The 15,841-nt window shown below is 37.2% G+C and overlaps 4 protein-coding genes across 9 annotated transcripts; 2 read left to right on the top strand and 2 right to left on the bottom strand.

The window, feature by feature from the left end:
- The first annotated feature begins 25 nt into the window (after positions 1-25).
- LOC128880302 (DNA-binding protein P3A2) lies at positions 26-10,474 on the top strand. 6 transcript variants are annotated; one of them, XM_054130240.1, is made up of 8 exons: positions 26-120; positions 2,420-2,714; positions 3,953-4,077; positions 4,150-4,575; positions 4,648-4,953; positions 5,500-5,637; positions 5,723-5,870; positions 7,629-10,474. In XM_054130240.1, exons 2-8 carry the CDS (start codon positions 2,537-2,539, stop codon positions 7,958-7,960), a joined length of 1,653 nt encoding a protein of 550 aa, XP_053986215.1. In that variant the 5' UTR covers positions 26-120; positions 2,420-2,536; the 3' UTR covers positions 7,961-10,474. The 6 variants fall into 6 exon arrangements, with proteins under 6 accessions (XP_053986215.1, XP_053986216.1, XP_053986214.1 ...); XM_054130241.1 differs by lacking the exon at positions 26-120 and adding an exon at positions 271-412; XM_054130239.1 differs by lacking the exon at positions 26-120 and adding an exon at positions 481-623.
- A 103-nt stretch (positions 10,475-10,577) lies between these two features.
- LOC128880306 (cytochrome c oxidase subunit 5A, mitochondrial) lies at positions 10,578-11,873 on the bottom strand. The gene is made up of 2 exons (XM_054130250.1): positions 11,369-11,873; positions 10,578-10,996 (listed from the first exon to the last, which is right to left on the bottom strand). Exons 1-2 carry the CDS (start codon positions 11,574-11,576, stop codon positions 10,746-10,748), a joined length of 459 nt encoding a protein of 152 aa, XP_053986225.1. The 5' UTR covers positions 11,577-11,873; the 3' UTR covers positions 10,578-10,745.
- A 737-nt stretch (positions 11,874-12,610) lies between these two features.
- LOC128879190 (SPRY domain-containing SOCS box protein 3-like) lies at positions 12,611-14,297 on the top strand. Its single transcript, XM_054128107.1, has 6 exons — positions 12,611-12,747; positions 12,864-13,004; positions 13,110-13,303; positions 13,381-13,609; positions 13,678-13,905; positions 13,982-14,297. Exons 2-6 carry the CDS (start codon positions 12,914-12,916, stop codon positions 14,092-14,094), a joined length of 855 nt encoding a protein of 284 aa, XP_053984082.1. The 5' UTR covers positions 12,611-12,747; positions 12,864-12,913; the 3' UTR covers positions 14,095-14,297.
- On the bottom strand, positions 14,295-15,771 carry LOC128879189 (N-glycosylase/DNA lyase). The gene is made up of 3 exons (XM_054128105.1): positions 15,462-15,771; positions 14,961-15,266; positions 14,295-14,904 (listed from the first exon to the last, which is right to left on the bottom strand). The coding sequence occupies exons 1-3, from the start codon at positions 15,563-15,565 to the stop codon at positions 14,295-14,297; spliced, it is 1,020 nt and encodes a 339-aa protein (XP_053984080.1). The 5' UTR covers positions 15,566-15,771.
- Between the last annotated feature and the right edge of the window lie 70 nt (positions 15,772-15,841).

The raw sequence follows: 15,841 nt of genomic DNA on the forward strand, positions 1-15,841 counted from the left end.
GCCATGACGCGTACCCTAGCCGCGGCGGCCAATCACGTTATTCCAGACCTGTATACATGTATATGGTGTTCGTGTTTCCGTGGTCGCTGGTGGATTTTCGCAGATTCTCACGGGAAATCGGTGAGTGGTGAAAAAATATCCGCGCGTTATTAGCGGGTAAGCGCGCGTTGAGGGCCCGGGCGATGCGCGGGCGTCACTTGGTCGCGAAATAAGGGCAATTTCGCATCGTCTGCTTGGAGTGCACCGCGCAGGCTCGCTCAAAATGGCCGCCTCGCTGCCGCGTTTGTTGTGGTGGAGATGGAGGGCTGCGTAGCCGATCGATACGTAGGTCGCTGGCGAAACTGGCGATGGTGTCTATGGCGGCTGTTGTGCGTGTTGCGGCGTGGCGCGACGTACACGCGATTTACGCCCGGTGAGAATCGAACGTGGTCGCGTGGCTAGCAGCCACAGACGGTGGTCAGTGGTGTGCGGTTCAGCGGGTGGTTTTGACACGGGTGGCGACGATGACCGCGAGACGCGAGCGTAGGGCGTGGTGAGAGAGTCGTAGCCGACGGCGGCCTCCCCGCAGACGCGAAACCCTGAGCCCTCCCTGATCGGGGTGACCACTCAGAGGGACACACAAGGTGCGTACGCAACTCGCGATTTTCACTGGGCCTGCTCCATGGCTCAACGCGCGGTACCAACGCGGTCATGAGCTTCCGCGGCTTCGGAGGTGGTCTCTTTTGCGTGTGCCCTGCGCATTTTCATTGCCCCCCCAAACGTGTCGCCGAATAAACGCGCCGTGTGCGCGGCTTGGCGCATCCTCTCTCCGTGTCGTGTATCGTCGCGCTTTGCCCAAGCCACTTTTACCAGGCTTCTTAACGGTCACCGTATCCTCGTTGTTCCTCATCTACTCGTCTGTCAGATTCTCGTCCTTCGGGGCCACGAGTGCACCTAACCGGCATGCCTAACGCGACCGAACCGGGCCGCCGTCTCCCTTTCGCGGTTCGCGTGTATCGCTCGTCTATCCTTAGACGATCGCGACCACGACGACGGCGACGGCGATGTTAACGTTATCATCAACCGGATACCCTCTAGTGAAAACGTTCTTCCCCTTCTCCAACTGCGACGCTTTATTCAAGGATATTATAAAATTCCAACTACAACGACTCTATCAATAGTTGCTTTATCAAGGTAACGCTATGAAATTGACGGGAAGTTGGAACTTAACGACAGAACTTCCTTCAGGAATCTGATAATATTTCATTTTTTTTTTATGCCTTCCTTTAAATACTTCCTTTAATACCCTTTACTTTCTTCGATATATACGAATCTATTTTATCATAAATTTAATCAAGTATAGAAAGGACGCTTGTTTAAAAGTATTATTTAAATTGTTCATCTGGTTGTATCATTCTATTGAAAACTCGCACTGAACGTGGTTACGAGTGGTGTACCAACCTTAAAGAATAATGCTGAAAACGAAAGCACAGTTGATATCGGAAATAACGATATAAGGCGTAAAACGAGATTATTCAAGCTAACAGAGCTTGAAATGCCGAAAATAATTATATGTAGTTTCAAACTCTTCCGATTAACAGGTTTTATTTGTCGTATTGTAAAGGCCGTTTGTTACAGTGACAACGTGGCGTAGCCTGTAGAATTTATGTTTCCATTTGCGCGGGAATTCGAATCCCGTCGAACGATTCTATAAGTCACGTTCCTTTTTAAATTAAATTTTAAGATCTCACGCAAGCTCGAATATTTATTTCTAATTACGTTACACATGTTATTGTAGTAACTGTTCCATGTGATGATGATTACCGTGAAAACGAGCCCAAAATGTCTTTGTTCCCTTTACACGTCAACGAATGCTAACCTTTGTAAAACAGTTTTTTTTTAGCTGTTTTTCTGAGGTTTAATCATTCGAATCTGGCTTCCAATAACATTTATGTTGTATTTTTTCCGTGCTTTTGGTCGTGGTCAATTTTTTCCCCTTCTTCGTTTTCACGCACGAGGACGCGCGTGACTCTTCCGACCATAAGCGCGGGAAACGCTTCGCTCCAGAATCCCGTTGTTTTCTGATTCTAGAATCCACTATCGTGTGCGTTTTATCGTTACACTGGATTCGTTTTGTCTTTTCCACTTCTTTTGCTATCTTTATTGGCCAATATGTTACATTGCCATACTTTTCCTGTGTTAGTTACATATGGCCTTCGGTGTTCGGTCATTGTAATAATTATGCAGGATTTGTATAAATTTAATTAAAAAAGTCATACAATTAATGTCAAACCTTTTGTACATTAATTGTATTATTATAAGTATCTATATAATCATGAATGCCATGGAAATTGAGAGGGCATTTATGATTTACATATATATTTCTAAAAGAGCGTTAATTATTTTGTAAGCCATTAACAATCTTTATCCTTTGGTACAGACAGAGGTGATGTAGAAGAAAAACTTAGGAAATCAAGTCGGGGTATAAAGACGGACATCTGCTTTGACGGGGCATTGCAATACAAGGAAGGACAACACGGGCGACAAAGAGGAGAAAATGGTATCTCTGCCTAGCGCGGAGTCTGGCACGATGGACAGAATCTCAGACGACGACGATGACGAGCCAAGTAGCGGGTCCGAAACGTACGAGGAGGGCGACCTCTTATCGGCTGCTATGGATGATGACGTGACGGCCCAACTCGCCGCTGCAGGTTGGCAAATCAAACACGCTAATGGTGATTTCCATTTTTTTGCTTTTTCACCTTTTGAGTTGCTCACGTTCTAATCAATTTCATTTGCGAGTAAAATGTAACATACAGGGTGCACCAATGATGTTGAATGATCGATTCATTGCAAAAGGGAGAAGTTAGAAGAAGGACTTGTAATTTATGTCTATAAAGTAATCAGTAAAGTTGTATAAAAGTTTACATTTAATGTTGGTCTATCTATAATATTAGCAGAAGTATGCACATAGAATCAAAGTTACCTATACAGTCGCTAGAAAGAGGTAGAAAATGGCTATACAGTCATCCATACAAGTCCCTGCCAATGATTTGGTAATTACTAACTATCTCAAAAAATAAAAAAGAGGAATTGTTTGATTTTAATGTTGTTAACACTTTTAATTATTTATGTTCTATAATTAGCTGCAAACAGATATATTTGTTACCTTTTGGTTACTTACATCATTGACAGAGCAGCATGAATTTATTGGTTTTCTTTTTTTTATCATTCTAATTTTATTCTTTATTAATGTAGAATACAATCACCATACAAGTCAAATTGACATACATGCTGCCATTGAATGCATTTTACATTGTTTGTGTGCTGTATTATTATTTGCTTATGTTTTTATTATTTTCTTTTATATGGAAACACTGTTTTATATTTGCAATTTTGTATGTGATTTTTAGTTGTGTCATTATGTTTAATATTATCCATGTATCATTCTTTCTTGTCTCTCTTTTTTTTTAATTCATTAGCTTTGTAATACTACATCAAGTTCATATTTTTAATTTGCATTTATGTTTTTGTTCAGCAAATTTATTTTGCCATGTCCAGTATCTAAATGTCCTAAACAAAAGTAGAGTGTAGACGTTTATTTTCATCTTGTCTAAGGAATCTAAGAGTATATAATATATAAGTTTTTTAATTGAAATATAAATGCGTTACTTAATGAAACTTTTGTACTACTGTATTGTCGATTACATATATTATATACTCTTAGGTATAAAGCACGTTTCATATCACTATTGCTTTCGCATCTTTTATGTTTTGAATGTACTAAACATATGTGTGAGATATGTCAGTCAAATATATGTGAATGTAAATTTAAACGAATCATCTTTAAATTAAATATCGCAACTTTTGAATCGGTATGTTCTAGTATATTTCGTGATATATTCTACTGACATCTCATTTGGTGTGGGATCGTAAAATAAGAAAATATATAGTTAATAATACGCTTATTTAGGCCCTGTTGGCGTAGCCGCAGCCGCCGCTATTGTTTCGGCAAAAAAGAGGAAACGACCTCATAGTTTTGAAACAAATCCCAGTATCAGAAAGAGACAACAAAACAGACTCCTAAGAAAACTCAGAGTAAGTTTGCATTCTTCAATTCTTATATACATATTACATTCTAATATGTTACTAATACGAGTATTATTTCAGCAAACCATAGATGAGTTTGCAACGCGAGTTGGACAACAAGCAGTAGTATTAGTAGCTACACCCGGAAAGCCAAACAGTAGTTATAAAGTATTCGGAGCGAAGCCGTTAGAAGATGTAGTAAAAAATTTAAGAAATGTTATTATGGAAGAACTTGAAAGTGCACTCGCGCAACAAGCCCCGCCGCCAGTACAAGATGATCCATCTTTATATGAATTACCACCTCTCATAATAGATGGCATACCGACACCCGTGGAAAAAATGACACAAGCTCAACTCAGAGCGTTTATCCCGTTAATGCTAAAGTATTCCACAGGTAGAGGTAAACCCGGTTGGGGTAGGGATAGTACACGGCCGCCATGGTGGCCGAAAGAACTACCATGGGCAAATGTTCGTATGGATGCAAGGTCCGAGGACGAAAAACAAAAGGTTTGTAAATTCGTACAATTTCAAGCGAATGCTTCTTCTACTTTATTTAATTCTTTTCGTGAAATCTTCCAGATTTCTTGGACGCACGCGTTAAGGCAAATTGTAATAAACTGTTATAAATTTCACGGGAGAGAAGATCTTCTACCTGCATTCAGTGAAGATGACGATAAGTCGAACGTGCTGATACAACAGTCCACTCCTCATTCCTCGTCACACCAATCGCATTCATCCGGTCAAGGACAAGGTGGACAGTCGCAGCAACAGCAACAACAGACGGTGGGAGTCGTTCGCCTGAGCAGCGCGGATTCATCTAAGGGAAACTCTTCGCCAGCACAAATCATTGCCGCGTCTCCTACAGCTCTTGCCACTGCCACTCAGGTGGGAGTGGATAGAGTGTACAAAAAAAAAAGAGAAAAGAAACAGAATTGAATGAAACAACATGACCGAAAAAAATTGTACAATGACTTAGTAGTTCTCGTTACGTAGACTCACGTATATATCTTTACCGCGCGCAATAAGGTCATGGCGTTTTTTTAAATTCTCACGTAGAAAAGAATTAGAGTTTGGAACGTATTCATTTGAACATAACTTGCGTTTATGTTCGTGTGTTTGGTTTCCCTTATTTGAGTTTGATCCGTCTTTATTTCTGTAATTGTCGTGCAGGGTGGTTCTAGAAAATGAGGAATCTTCGAGTAAACAGGAGCTACGGCTGGTTCCAGTTTCTAGAGTCACCCTGTACAGCAGACGCAATTATGTATCATGTAATGCATTTAATAGTTCATTCGTGAAAACATTTCATTTAATTATGTCTCGCGCGGTTGTCATTTTTTTTCTTCTCGTTTTTACCACACGCAGATTGTTAAACATTTTGAGGAAAACATTGACGAAGATCGCAATTAATAATCCGTTTTTTTTACGTTACAGATGACCCAGTATCCAACGGCAGTTTTGCAAACGATAACGAATCCTGACGGTACTGTTTCCATCATCCAAGTGGATCCTAGTAACCCGATAATCACGTTACCAGATGGTACAACGGCCCAAGTCCAGGGCGTTGCTACCGTAAGTCGTTATTGTATTAAATATTGTTCTAATAATTAACAACGACCTCGGTAAATATTTGAGACTGAATATTTTTGATGCGTAGATTCATACGAGTCAAGGGGAAGTTCAAGCCCTCGCTGAAGTTGCAGGTAGCGCAGAAGGTACTAGCGTCGCTGTCGACCTGAACAGTGTTACAGAAGCGACATTAGGCCAAGACGGTCAAATCATTCTCACAGGAGAAGACGGACACGGTAAAACAGTTTTCTATAGGCTCTGCACCGTCGCCGGCCAGGAGCTACTTGAGCAGTGAATTCATTTTTACTGGCCCAGGATCCTTTGTTGTTTTGCATGCTGTCTGCTACGCTCCATTCAAGAAACTACCTACTGTTCTACTACTTTGTACAACGAAAGTAGAATGTCGAATTAGTTAATCTTTTTTTGGTACTGTACATACGGCAATTTCACTCGAGGAGCTATGCACAGCTTTATTTTAATTTTATCTTTAAGAATCCATGATTTAGCACAGTGTAAAGACCATCGGAGTGAGCGTTCAGACCGTACGATGATGTTATTGATTTATTATTTTTTTTTTTTATAAATTACGTTGAATCGTCGCGTAAAAAGAAGAAAGGTTTATTGATTGCAAACTGCTCTCGATATTGTGTCGTTTTGTATGTATTTGTATATGTTAGACTATTCTTTTTCTGAGATGATGCTACACGATTTTTTTATACCAACCCTTAATAGAAAGATGTCAATTATGAAAAAAAAAATATATATATAAACGAATTAATATATGTATATGCATGTACATAATATTTTTAAACATTGAAGTTAATTTAAATATGATACATTTATATATCGGAATGTTGCATGCATAGTTCGTACTCGTTCGAGTAAAATGATCAGATGTCGTAACATTCTGGAGTGTATGAATCGTGACATAACGGTACAATTGATCAACTTCACATGGATTCTTAAGATTTTTATTTAACGAGAAATAAACGAAGGTACTTGACGATCACAAAAAAGAACCTATCCCCGTTCTACAATCACCACTTACCATTATTACCGAAGATTGGTTTATTTACTTGAATTAAACAAAGAGAAATAAAACTGCTGTACATAGAGTATTTTTTGTTGATGTTTTATTATTTTATAGTTGTTGTACTCGGCAGCTTTTGTTTAAGCTACTCGCGATTGGTGTTTCGAATTTGTTCAAACGTTAAACGTATTCAATTTCAAATCTATACTTGCAAGACTTTTCTATACGCTCGTAAATTTCGTCTCACAGAATGGCTTAAACATCTGTTGCTTATTATTAATGCCTTATGTTTCTGAAGTATAGATGTGAATTATGTTTGCGTATTCATGATACTACGTTAAAAGGGCGTGCCAGAAAAAAAAATATATTTCCGATTACGTAATCGAAACAAAATTACGTTAGTACATCGTGCATAAAAAATATGTTCACAGACCTTGAGTACATGTAATACTCGCCGAACTAAATCAATCCTCGATCATAGTTAGATGAAAGCTCAACATTGTTAGGGTTGGAGTGATTTGGTTTAGCAAATATTGTATGTGTCCAAAGTCTGCAAACATTTCTTTTAATACCCTATATGTATCACTTTTCTTTAGCACGTCCTATTAATATAGAATTCTATTTATTTTCCATCAGTTTTATGTGATAGAGGATTTCGTCTCGTAAACGTATACTTAAATGTTAGAGAATCTCTATAGTCTACATTAAATCTTTAACTGTATCGTAAACTGGTAGGATTGATAGGACGAGTTCAGGTAATACGGCGATACTTAAATAAAAAATTGTAACATCAATAACTAAACACACACACACACACACACACACACACATGCATACATACACACACGATAGTTGCGTGTGCTTTTCACGTTGCTGAGTTTTATTTTCTAATTTTCCCAGTTTGTCATACAAAACAATGCCTGGTCAAGGGGCAGAACACAGGACTGTTGCTTCTCTGTTTCAGGATATCCTGTATCGGTGTCAGGGGTTATAACAGTACCAGTGTCTGCTAGTATGTATCAGACTATGGTTGCCAATATTCAAAGTGACGGTACAATGCAAGTAGTCACGCCTATGGTTCAAGTCCCAAAAGTCGAGCCAGGAAACGGAGAAACTAGCATCGAGGCCGTCACTATACAAGGGCATCCAATGACAATGATAAACGCAGCAGGTGAACATCAAGTTCTACAAGTGATATCGTTGAAGGATGCTAATGCCCTTACGAAGGCCATGCAGGCTGAAGTTGTAAAAGACGAGGACAGTCAACAACAACAAACCGTCTCTAGTCCAGAATAAAGCGTTTTACATAGTTATTATAAAAAGAAAACAAAGAAACAGGAAAAGGAGAAAGCTTTTATGTTGACACCAAAAATGCGACGGGTGCACATTTAGTGGTGTTCAAAAAGAGAAAACGAGTGAGAGTATTAGAAACGATACGTGTTATTAATATTAAGGCAAAACGATTGTGTCTTTTTCTGAATCATCGTGTAGTGTGTCCTTCTGTTAAGAACAGCAAAACGGGATATAGTGAATATGCGTTTGAGAGTGAAAATGATCGAATGTTTGACACATCGGGACTTCTTGGATGTAATCATATTTGTATTCATGATTCATTGCAGGCACTTAGAGTAATTCACTTGTAATTCGATTTCTCGAAGATAGTACTAATTTTTAGGAAGTACTACTTGCGTTCGAATCGCCTGAATCTGTGGAGATATATCATCGATTCATTTAGAGCGACGCAATATCCGCGGGAACTGGGAATTACACCATTTTTTCGATCCAGCGATCACGGATGCAAAATATTTTCGTCTAGTCCTCGATGTCGAATCCGTACAAGCGATCGATATACCAAAGAATTTAAGATTCGTGTTGAACTATTTTACGACTGGAACGGATAGGAAGTGTATAATTTAACTATGTCAAATTAATCCTTTCAATGGAATTTTAACGCAGCGTACTCGATAGCCAGAGTTGGGCAATAATCGTCTAATTCTCTACCACGATTAACGATTGACGGTTGCTTTAACAATTTATTTCTCCGATGTTGCATTATCGATTAATTAATCTGATAATTAATTATTCGATAAGAATAACGTGCAATCGGTGAAATTTGTCGATAACCTAATCGTCGATCGCGTCCGAGTAAATTTTTCCCAACGATTCTTGATACCTGTAAACGATGTAATTTATTCACGAGTAGTTAACAGAAGGATATTTTTTAGAACGACGAAAAAGATAATCATCTCGAAATTCAGAAATATTTAATACGGGAGATGGGGATTGCATGTAAAGTACTTCGTTAGCGAAGATTAATCGAAATTCCGCGGTATCAAGATTCCGATTTAAACGTAACATTCGAATTTATGAAATTTGGCTATCAAATTAGACGAACAGAACATGTAGCCTATTTTTATGATGTATTGAGGTATGAAAATTAATCGTTTCTTCTTTTTTTTTTCTGGCGGTAGAGACATATTAACAGTACATATTAATATACACTAATGGTCGATAGTAGCGGTAAATGGAAAAAAAAAATTAAGCATTTCTGACGGGTACAAATAGGCTATAAGATATAATTTTTTGGAAAATAAGAAGTATGGATTTGAAGTCTCAATGCACACCCACGTAACATGATTAATTTTATTATATTAATACTACGTTGTTGTATTAGAGAATTACTTCGATCGATGCTATAAAGAACACTATATAATTCTCGGAAATGGGTACTAGGGGTCCTTTCCTTTCCATTCTGTTTTATCTCGACAATACACAGAATGCGAAAACACGGAATCATGTATTGTTCTTTATGTTCATTTGCAGATAAAATCGAAAATGTATTTATTTTTGTTATTGACGAAGAAAACAAAAAATTGTCGAAACATTTCCATGCATTTAAATGTCAACTCACTTTTATACTGTATCTAAAGTTAGGGAAAGTGTTATGTTTTCTGTGCAATCTTGTTTCAATGTTGCGGTGTCAAATTTTGCCAAGGATGCGTGATCGATGTTTAAGAATGACCATTTGATTTTCTCTAATGATTTTACTTGTATTTTTTATATCTTCTAGTATTTTTACGTACTAAAATGTGTCCAGAGATGAGGAAAATTCTCGTCGAAATAAAATATTGAATTAACCGATGAAAGATAAACTTTCGATCCTCCGATTTGTTCAATAAAATTACGATTTGAATTATAAAATGTGTTTATCACGAATAATTTTAATAACGAGTTTGCGATACTTGCGTGATTTAAAGTTTATTGGTATGCGTGTCTTTATCGTGAATGAAGTTCCTGTGAGTCGTAACATTGAAACAACAAACTGCCCGCGACACCGAGTACGAACGATACCAAAAAAGGTTTTTATAACATTAATAGAAGAAAGTAGATAAATTTAATGATTATCAGTAGAACAGATCATAAAGATTAGATATTAATTGTTATATTGTTTTTTAAAAAACTGTGGCCATTGCATACAAAATGTAATATATTGATACTCCCATGTAAGACCGTGTTATATTTTTTTTGTTCTCTGTAACAAAGCACACAGAACATAAAATTAAGTTAAATGTCGTTTGGAAAAGAATATGTAATACCATTTTAGATAATTATAGATGTACGCGTACATGACTCTCTCGCTGTGTATTTTACGGTGTAAGTTGTACATACGTCGTCGTTGTGTCACCTTTCCGCTTTGGTTACTTTTGATGTAAAAAGGACAAAAATGGTAAATTGAAAAATATTAAAAAGTTTAGAAGCAACGCGAAGAACCAATGGAAGTTGCAATTAAAATATAATACATACATATCAGTTCGTTTTTGTTCATTCCAATAATAATGTAAGCATTGCATAAATGCTAATTATGTTTAGAAATTATTTTTAATTGTCAGTGCTTTGTACATAAAAATGTAAATTGTGTAGGTTGGTAGCGATCATTTATTTTAATCAGTATTTGATAACAGGTATGTACAAAGAAAGTTCTTCCCTATTAGATTTAAAGATCCAATGCTTTCTTTTAGAAAATCTAACAGAAAGTATTTCTATACATTAATACTATATCTGTAGTTTGTATGCCTATAGTTTACATATCATCAATTGATTGAAGTGCAAGTTCTGGCTTATCATAACCAAGCTCTTCCGGTGTATTGACCCCCAGTTCTTCTAAAGTAGGTTTGATTTCTTGAAGAATGTAAGGGTAGATCTCCTTTAGTTTAGGACCACATTTGTCCCTAACAACTTCCAAGAATCTCACTGCAAGAGCGTAATCATTTAATCGCCTACAGGCCCTTACTGCTGCACAAATGATTGATGGATCTGGTACAAGATCCATACCTGCGAAGAATAAAAAATGACAACCATTTAATACAATAGATTATTTCAGGAAAACGTAATAACACAGGTAAGTAAGTAGGTAGGTAGGTACAGAAGAGATTGACCACTGGAATCCTCCAAAAATATAATCAATTATAATATATAATTAACATATATGAAACTACCATTCCTCCATAATTCATAATAGAACTCTAGCGAAACGACAGAGTATTTTTCCAAAGGAATACTTTACACAATCCTTTATTAAAAAAAAATCGAATTCTCGAATTTAAATGGCCCAAGAGAGACTGCATTTAGTAAGTATCAAACGTCACAGCTAACATGGGTTAATTTAAATAAAAGATGACTGAGGGTAATTACAAGATTACTAACCAGCTAACGTGTTCATAACTTGACGTGCTTCCCAGTGATCGATCTCTGGACGATTAAAATAGTCCGTGTATCTTTGATTGAACTCTTCTTCGGATTCCTCGGGGCCATCGTGCGAAGCGCGAACATTCTGAGCCCCGATAGCTGTGCTACGGGGTACTACAGAATTTTTCACGATGGAATGTACACGTCTTCCCATAAAACGCAACATTTTGTGAGAAATTTCACTGGGAACTCGGCAAATACGAAAATCGAACAGTACTCGTCTATTGCGTAAACTGGCAGAAGACGGAAATCGGCTCGATGTCGAGGTTCACACTTCTGCCAATACAAAGCAACAAGATGCACATATCCGATGCATTCGTAGCCGCGTGTTTTAAATATTCTCAGCTAAAATGTTATTAAATTTGAAAGGAGATAGAAATAGGAACTTGGACCTTGCAAATTTTCCTGCATTTGGTTTGGAAGATCTGTTGGAACAAACTACTTGGGAAAGATTGCGTTTTGGTGATATTACGCTTTAAATATGGCCACACATTCTACTCCGTGGTCTACTTTCCACAGGCACTCTTTACTCTTTTATCTGATAGCTAATTGAGACTAATTAAAGATAGTACTGTTCTTTCAATGCGTAATTATTTATGTCAAGAAAATATTCCGAATATATGAGAATATATAATAATTGTATATTTATTTAGTGAGTCTACAGTGGCGTCATCGGTGGGAAAACGTCCAAGTTTGTAGAGTAAGTAGTTCCTATTACGAAAGCTAGATGACGCCACAAAGTTATTACTTACCGGCATTACAGTTTTAGATTAGTGGCGACTCCAAGTGTAGAAAAATGGAACTAATTTTCGAAGTTTGGTCAGCGCCTCTATCGGGAAAACGCTCAAGTTTGTCCTCGATTAGTTCCTTTATTTACTGATAGATGGCGCTATTTACAATATTATTTACCGCATTATGGTAATGTATCGACAAAAATCAAGTTAATGGCGCCATCTACCAGTAACAAGAGGAACTAATCGAGGACAAACTTGGGCGTTTTCCCGATAGAGGCGCTGACCAAACTTCGAAAATTAGTTCCATTTTTCTACACTTGGAGTCGCCACTAATCTAAAACTATAATGTCGGTGTGTAATAACTTTGTGGTGTCATTTAGCGTCTGCATTAGAAATTAATTTCTTACAAACTTGAGCGTTTTCCCACCGATGGCGCCACTATAGACTGACTAATACCATTAAACTATTTGTAAGTCGTATAGCTATATCGTTGTATGCTGTATAAATGCTTAGCACAGTGTTTTGTTTTTCCGTTACTTTCGTTCTATCTCCTCTCAGAGTTTAACAAGTATTCCTTACGTATTCGATAACTCGTTTGAAATTGTACGTACCTATAAACCTTACGATTCAGTCGTAATATTCTACGTCACTTCATATTTCATTAATTCTTTCAACTTTAAAATCTACCTTGCTTAACTATCTACCTTAATACCATCTAGCTTCATACCACGTTTCTCGAGAAGTCGTGAGAACATTTGAATCGAATATTATGAATGTCGAACACGATCTAAGACGATTTGTGCAGTACGAAAGCTTCTGTAACTGCAAGCCGCAAGACTGTCGTTGCGGTGAAAACGATGGTAAGAATTAAGAATTTTGTTTATATTCTGTAACAGTCGTAGATTTTTATTTACTTTTACCAGACAACAGTTGTATATTGTATCGCTTGTGTAATTAATTTCTAGCAACACATGAATGGACATGGGACGAAAAGTTGGCCTCCCATACTGTCGCCTTGTCAGGAAAAAATTTAGAAGTTATGTTTCACAGTGGGTATAGCAGTGGTACGGCTGGTGTGAGGGGCAATAAACCTTTAGAAAAAGGAAAGCTACATTACTGGGAACTTAAGATGCTTACCCCTGTTTATGGGACAGACATAGTTAGTATTAAATAAATTTATAACATCCAAGAACATGTAGGTGTGGAATACTAATACTTTTAAAAAAATACTTTTAGATGGTTGGAGTTGGAACAAGCAAAGTAGATCTGAATGGGAAAAGCGATACCTTTTGTTCCTTGCTTGGACTTGATAAGGAATCTTATGGTTTTTCTTATCAAGGATATGTACAACATGGCGATGAAAGACGAAAGTATGGTTGCTGCTTTGGGCAAGGCAGCTTAGTTGGTATATTCTTGAATACATGGAGGGGTACTTTAGAGTTTTTCGTGAACAGGGAACCTCTTGGTAAATGAATTATAATATTCTTCATACTGATGCAATATAGTTTCTTTACCTGTGATTTTATATTTTAGGCATTGCTTTTACCGGACTACAAGATGTCATGTTGTATCCTATGATATCTTCTACTGCCGCCCAGAGTATGATGAGACTAACTCATGCATGTTCCATTCCAGTAACTTTGCAAACAGAATGTTTGGCTGTGTTAAAATCTCCGCAACGAGAATACTTAGCGACTATGTTTCCGGGACTACGGTATCTCTCGGGGAATATTATTGCAGATATATTGAAATCAAAATTAAGTAAGAAAATTTTCAAAATCGAACTTTTGTTAGAGAATTATAAATATTTTATCTACGATCATTACTTTAATTGCAGAAGATGAGGACAAAGAGAATGACGATCTAAAGTCCCGAACGGACCATATGATACTTGACGATTATGACTATGCCCTAGTAGGTATTAGTAGGAGAAAGAGAAAGAGGATATAAATTACAACGACGTATATCTTCTTCTTTTTCTTACTTTTTTTTTTCATACTTCTTACATTCGCAAAAGTTCTATATTTTATACGTTTTATATTATATTACTTAACTATTTTTTGTACACTTGTATTATATGTATATACTAAAAAGAGTTATATCATAAAAATATAAGTAACAAAGAAGCTTGCTAACATGCAAGACGAAACTTATGCTGTTTGTCGTTTTTTACAATTCATTGGTTCCAGCGATTCATCAACTGTACTAGTTTTACGTTTTTGTTCGAACATAATAGAAGCATCCTTATTATTGATCTTTGCACAAAACACTACAGCTTGTGCCCAGCCAGCAAGGGGGCCCCATAACTCGCGCAAATGACAGCTGATTTCCGTATGAATTCTCGGTGTAACCGTTCTATGTTGTCCTAAACGTGGTAAATAATTAGCCCTAGCGATTTGAAATATATGAGTATCTACAGGGATGGCTTCTAAGTGGCCCAAAGACATTAAGCATATACAATCTGCAACTTTTGGTCCAATCCCTGGAAGAATAATCAACTGTTCCCTAGCTTTAGCGTAAGACACATTCTTCTCTTTATGTAGATTCAAGAGCCACTGTTTTCCACCTAGTTCCAGTAAACTCTTTGCTGCCTTCACGATGTATCCTGCGCGATATCCAAATTTTTCTTCCTTTAATTTCGATTCCACGACGTCGCCTGTCAATGCCTCTATGGATGGAAAACTGTAATAATCTTTGTTTTCGATGGAGCAGATTTTTTCCCCAAATAACGAACACAATTTTTCTACCATTCCTGATATCCTACAAAGATTAAGTATTTAAATAATGTACATGTCAAAGTAGATCGTTCGACGAACCTTTGTATATTGTTATTTGAACTGCATATGAAAGAGAATGTATTTTCAACAACATCTTGGTTCAAGATTCTAACACCATTTGTCTTGCTTGAAAATTTCTCAAAGCACTGATCTGCTGCAGCCCATTCTTTGCAGAGATCTTCTAACGACACATCTAGCCTGAAATATCTAGACAGAAGCTCGTCGTAGTTTTCAGAGTCTACTAGTGGACCCTGTACAGTGTAAGACAAACGTGTTTTACTTTGCACGAGAGTCCAAACACATCCATTAAACACTCCTCTGTAACCATTGTTGTAGGGAAACCACCTGAAAGATATTTATTATCCTTCATTTGTAAGTTACAAATAAAGATTAGTTTTATCAAGATACTTGTCGAATGTATTCAGATGTCGATCTCAAATTACGCGGGAAAATTCACGAGTACGGAGATATCTGTCACTATGTAGCAATATTGGTTATGTTACGTCGACGAAGTAAACTTAACATTATTTAATAACTCACCTAAAACTCTGCCCTCCTTTTAAAGTGATTCCCAGGTCCAATTCCGTGGATGAGCACTCGATTTTTCCTTGCTTCGTTTTCACTTGATTTTCGTACATTTTCATGGTCGAGTGTACGAAAGCTCTCAGGTTGTTTTCGCTAATTCTGCTTGAAGGATACCATCGAATCCTTAACAGTGAAAACTGACACCACAAAATGCTTAACGATTTACGAAGGATCAAGAATTATGATATCTCTATCGTTCTGTTGCATCGATAAATGATTCTAATGCGAGAAACCGCGCTTTTGCAGAGGCTGGTTTGATGCAAGACACGCAAGCGTCCAATAACGCGGCAAATTTGAATTTTTGAATTCAAACTCTAATTTAAAGACGCACCGAA

The sequence above is a fragment of the Hylaeus volcanicus genome, chromosome 7 (assembly GCF_026283585.1).
Source record: "Hylaeus volcanicus isolate JK05 chromosome 7, UHH_iyHylVolc1.0_haploid, whole genome shotgun sequence".
Lineage (NCBI taxonomy): Eukaryota > Metazoa > Arthropoda > Insecta > Hymenoptera > Colletidae > Hylaeus > Hylaeus volcanicus.

Excerpts from the sequence above, each read along its gene's own strand:
- LOC128880306 (XM_054130250.1), bottom strand. The coding sequence starts at position 11,576 with ATGTTGCGTTTTATGGGAAGACGTGTACATTCCATCGTGAAAAATTCT. Across the intron at positions 10,997-11,368 it reads AGTTATGAACACGTTAGCTG|GTATGGATCTTGTACCAGAT; the intron begins GTTAGTAATCTT and ends TATTCTTCGCAG.
- LOC128879190 (XM_054128107.1), top strand. The coding sequence starts at position 12,914 with ATGAATGTCGAACACGATCTAAGACGATTTGTGCAGTACGAAAGCTTC. Across the intron at positions 13,610-13,677 it reads CGTGAACAGGGAACCTCTTG|GCATTGCTTTTACCGGACTA; the intron begins GTAAATGAATTA and ends TTTATATTTTAG. Across the intron at positions 13,906-13,981 it reads TATATTGAAATCAAAATTAA|AAGATGAGGACAAAGAGAAT; the intron begins GTAAGAAAATTT and ends CTTTAATTGCAG.
- LOC128879189 (XM_054128105.1), bottom strand. The coding sequence starts at position 15,565 with ATGAAAATGTACGAAAATCAAGTGAAAACGAAGCAAGGAAAAATCGAG. Across the intron at positions 15,267-15,461 it reads AAAGGAGGGCAGAGTTTTAG|GTGGTTTCCCTACAACAATG; the intron begins GTGAGTTATTAA and ends AATATCTTTCAG. Across the intron at positions 14,905-14,960 it reads TCAAATAACAATATACAAAG|GATATCAGGAATGGTAGAAA; the intron begins GTTCGTCGAACG and ends TAATCTTTGTAG.
- LOC128880302 (XM_054130240.1), top strand. The coding sequence starts at position 2,537 with ATGGTATCTCTGCCTAGCGCGGAGTCTGGCACGATGGACAGAATCTCA. Across the intron at positions 4,078-4,149 it reads GACTCCTAAGAAAACTCAGA|CAAACCATAGATGAGTTTGC; the intron begins GTAAGTTTGCAT and ends GTATTATTTCAG. Across the intron at positions 4,954-5,499 it reads CTCTTGCCACTGCCACTCAG|ATGACCCAGTATCCAACGGC; the intron begins GTGGGAGTGGAT and ends TTTACGTTACAG.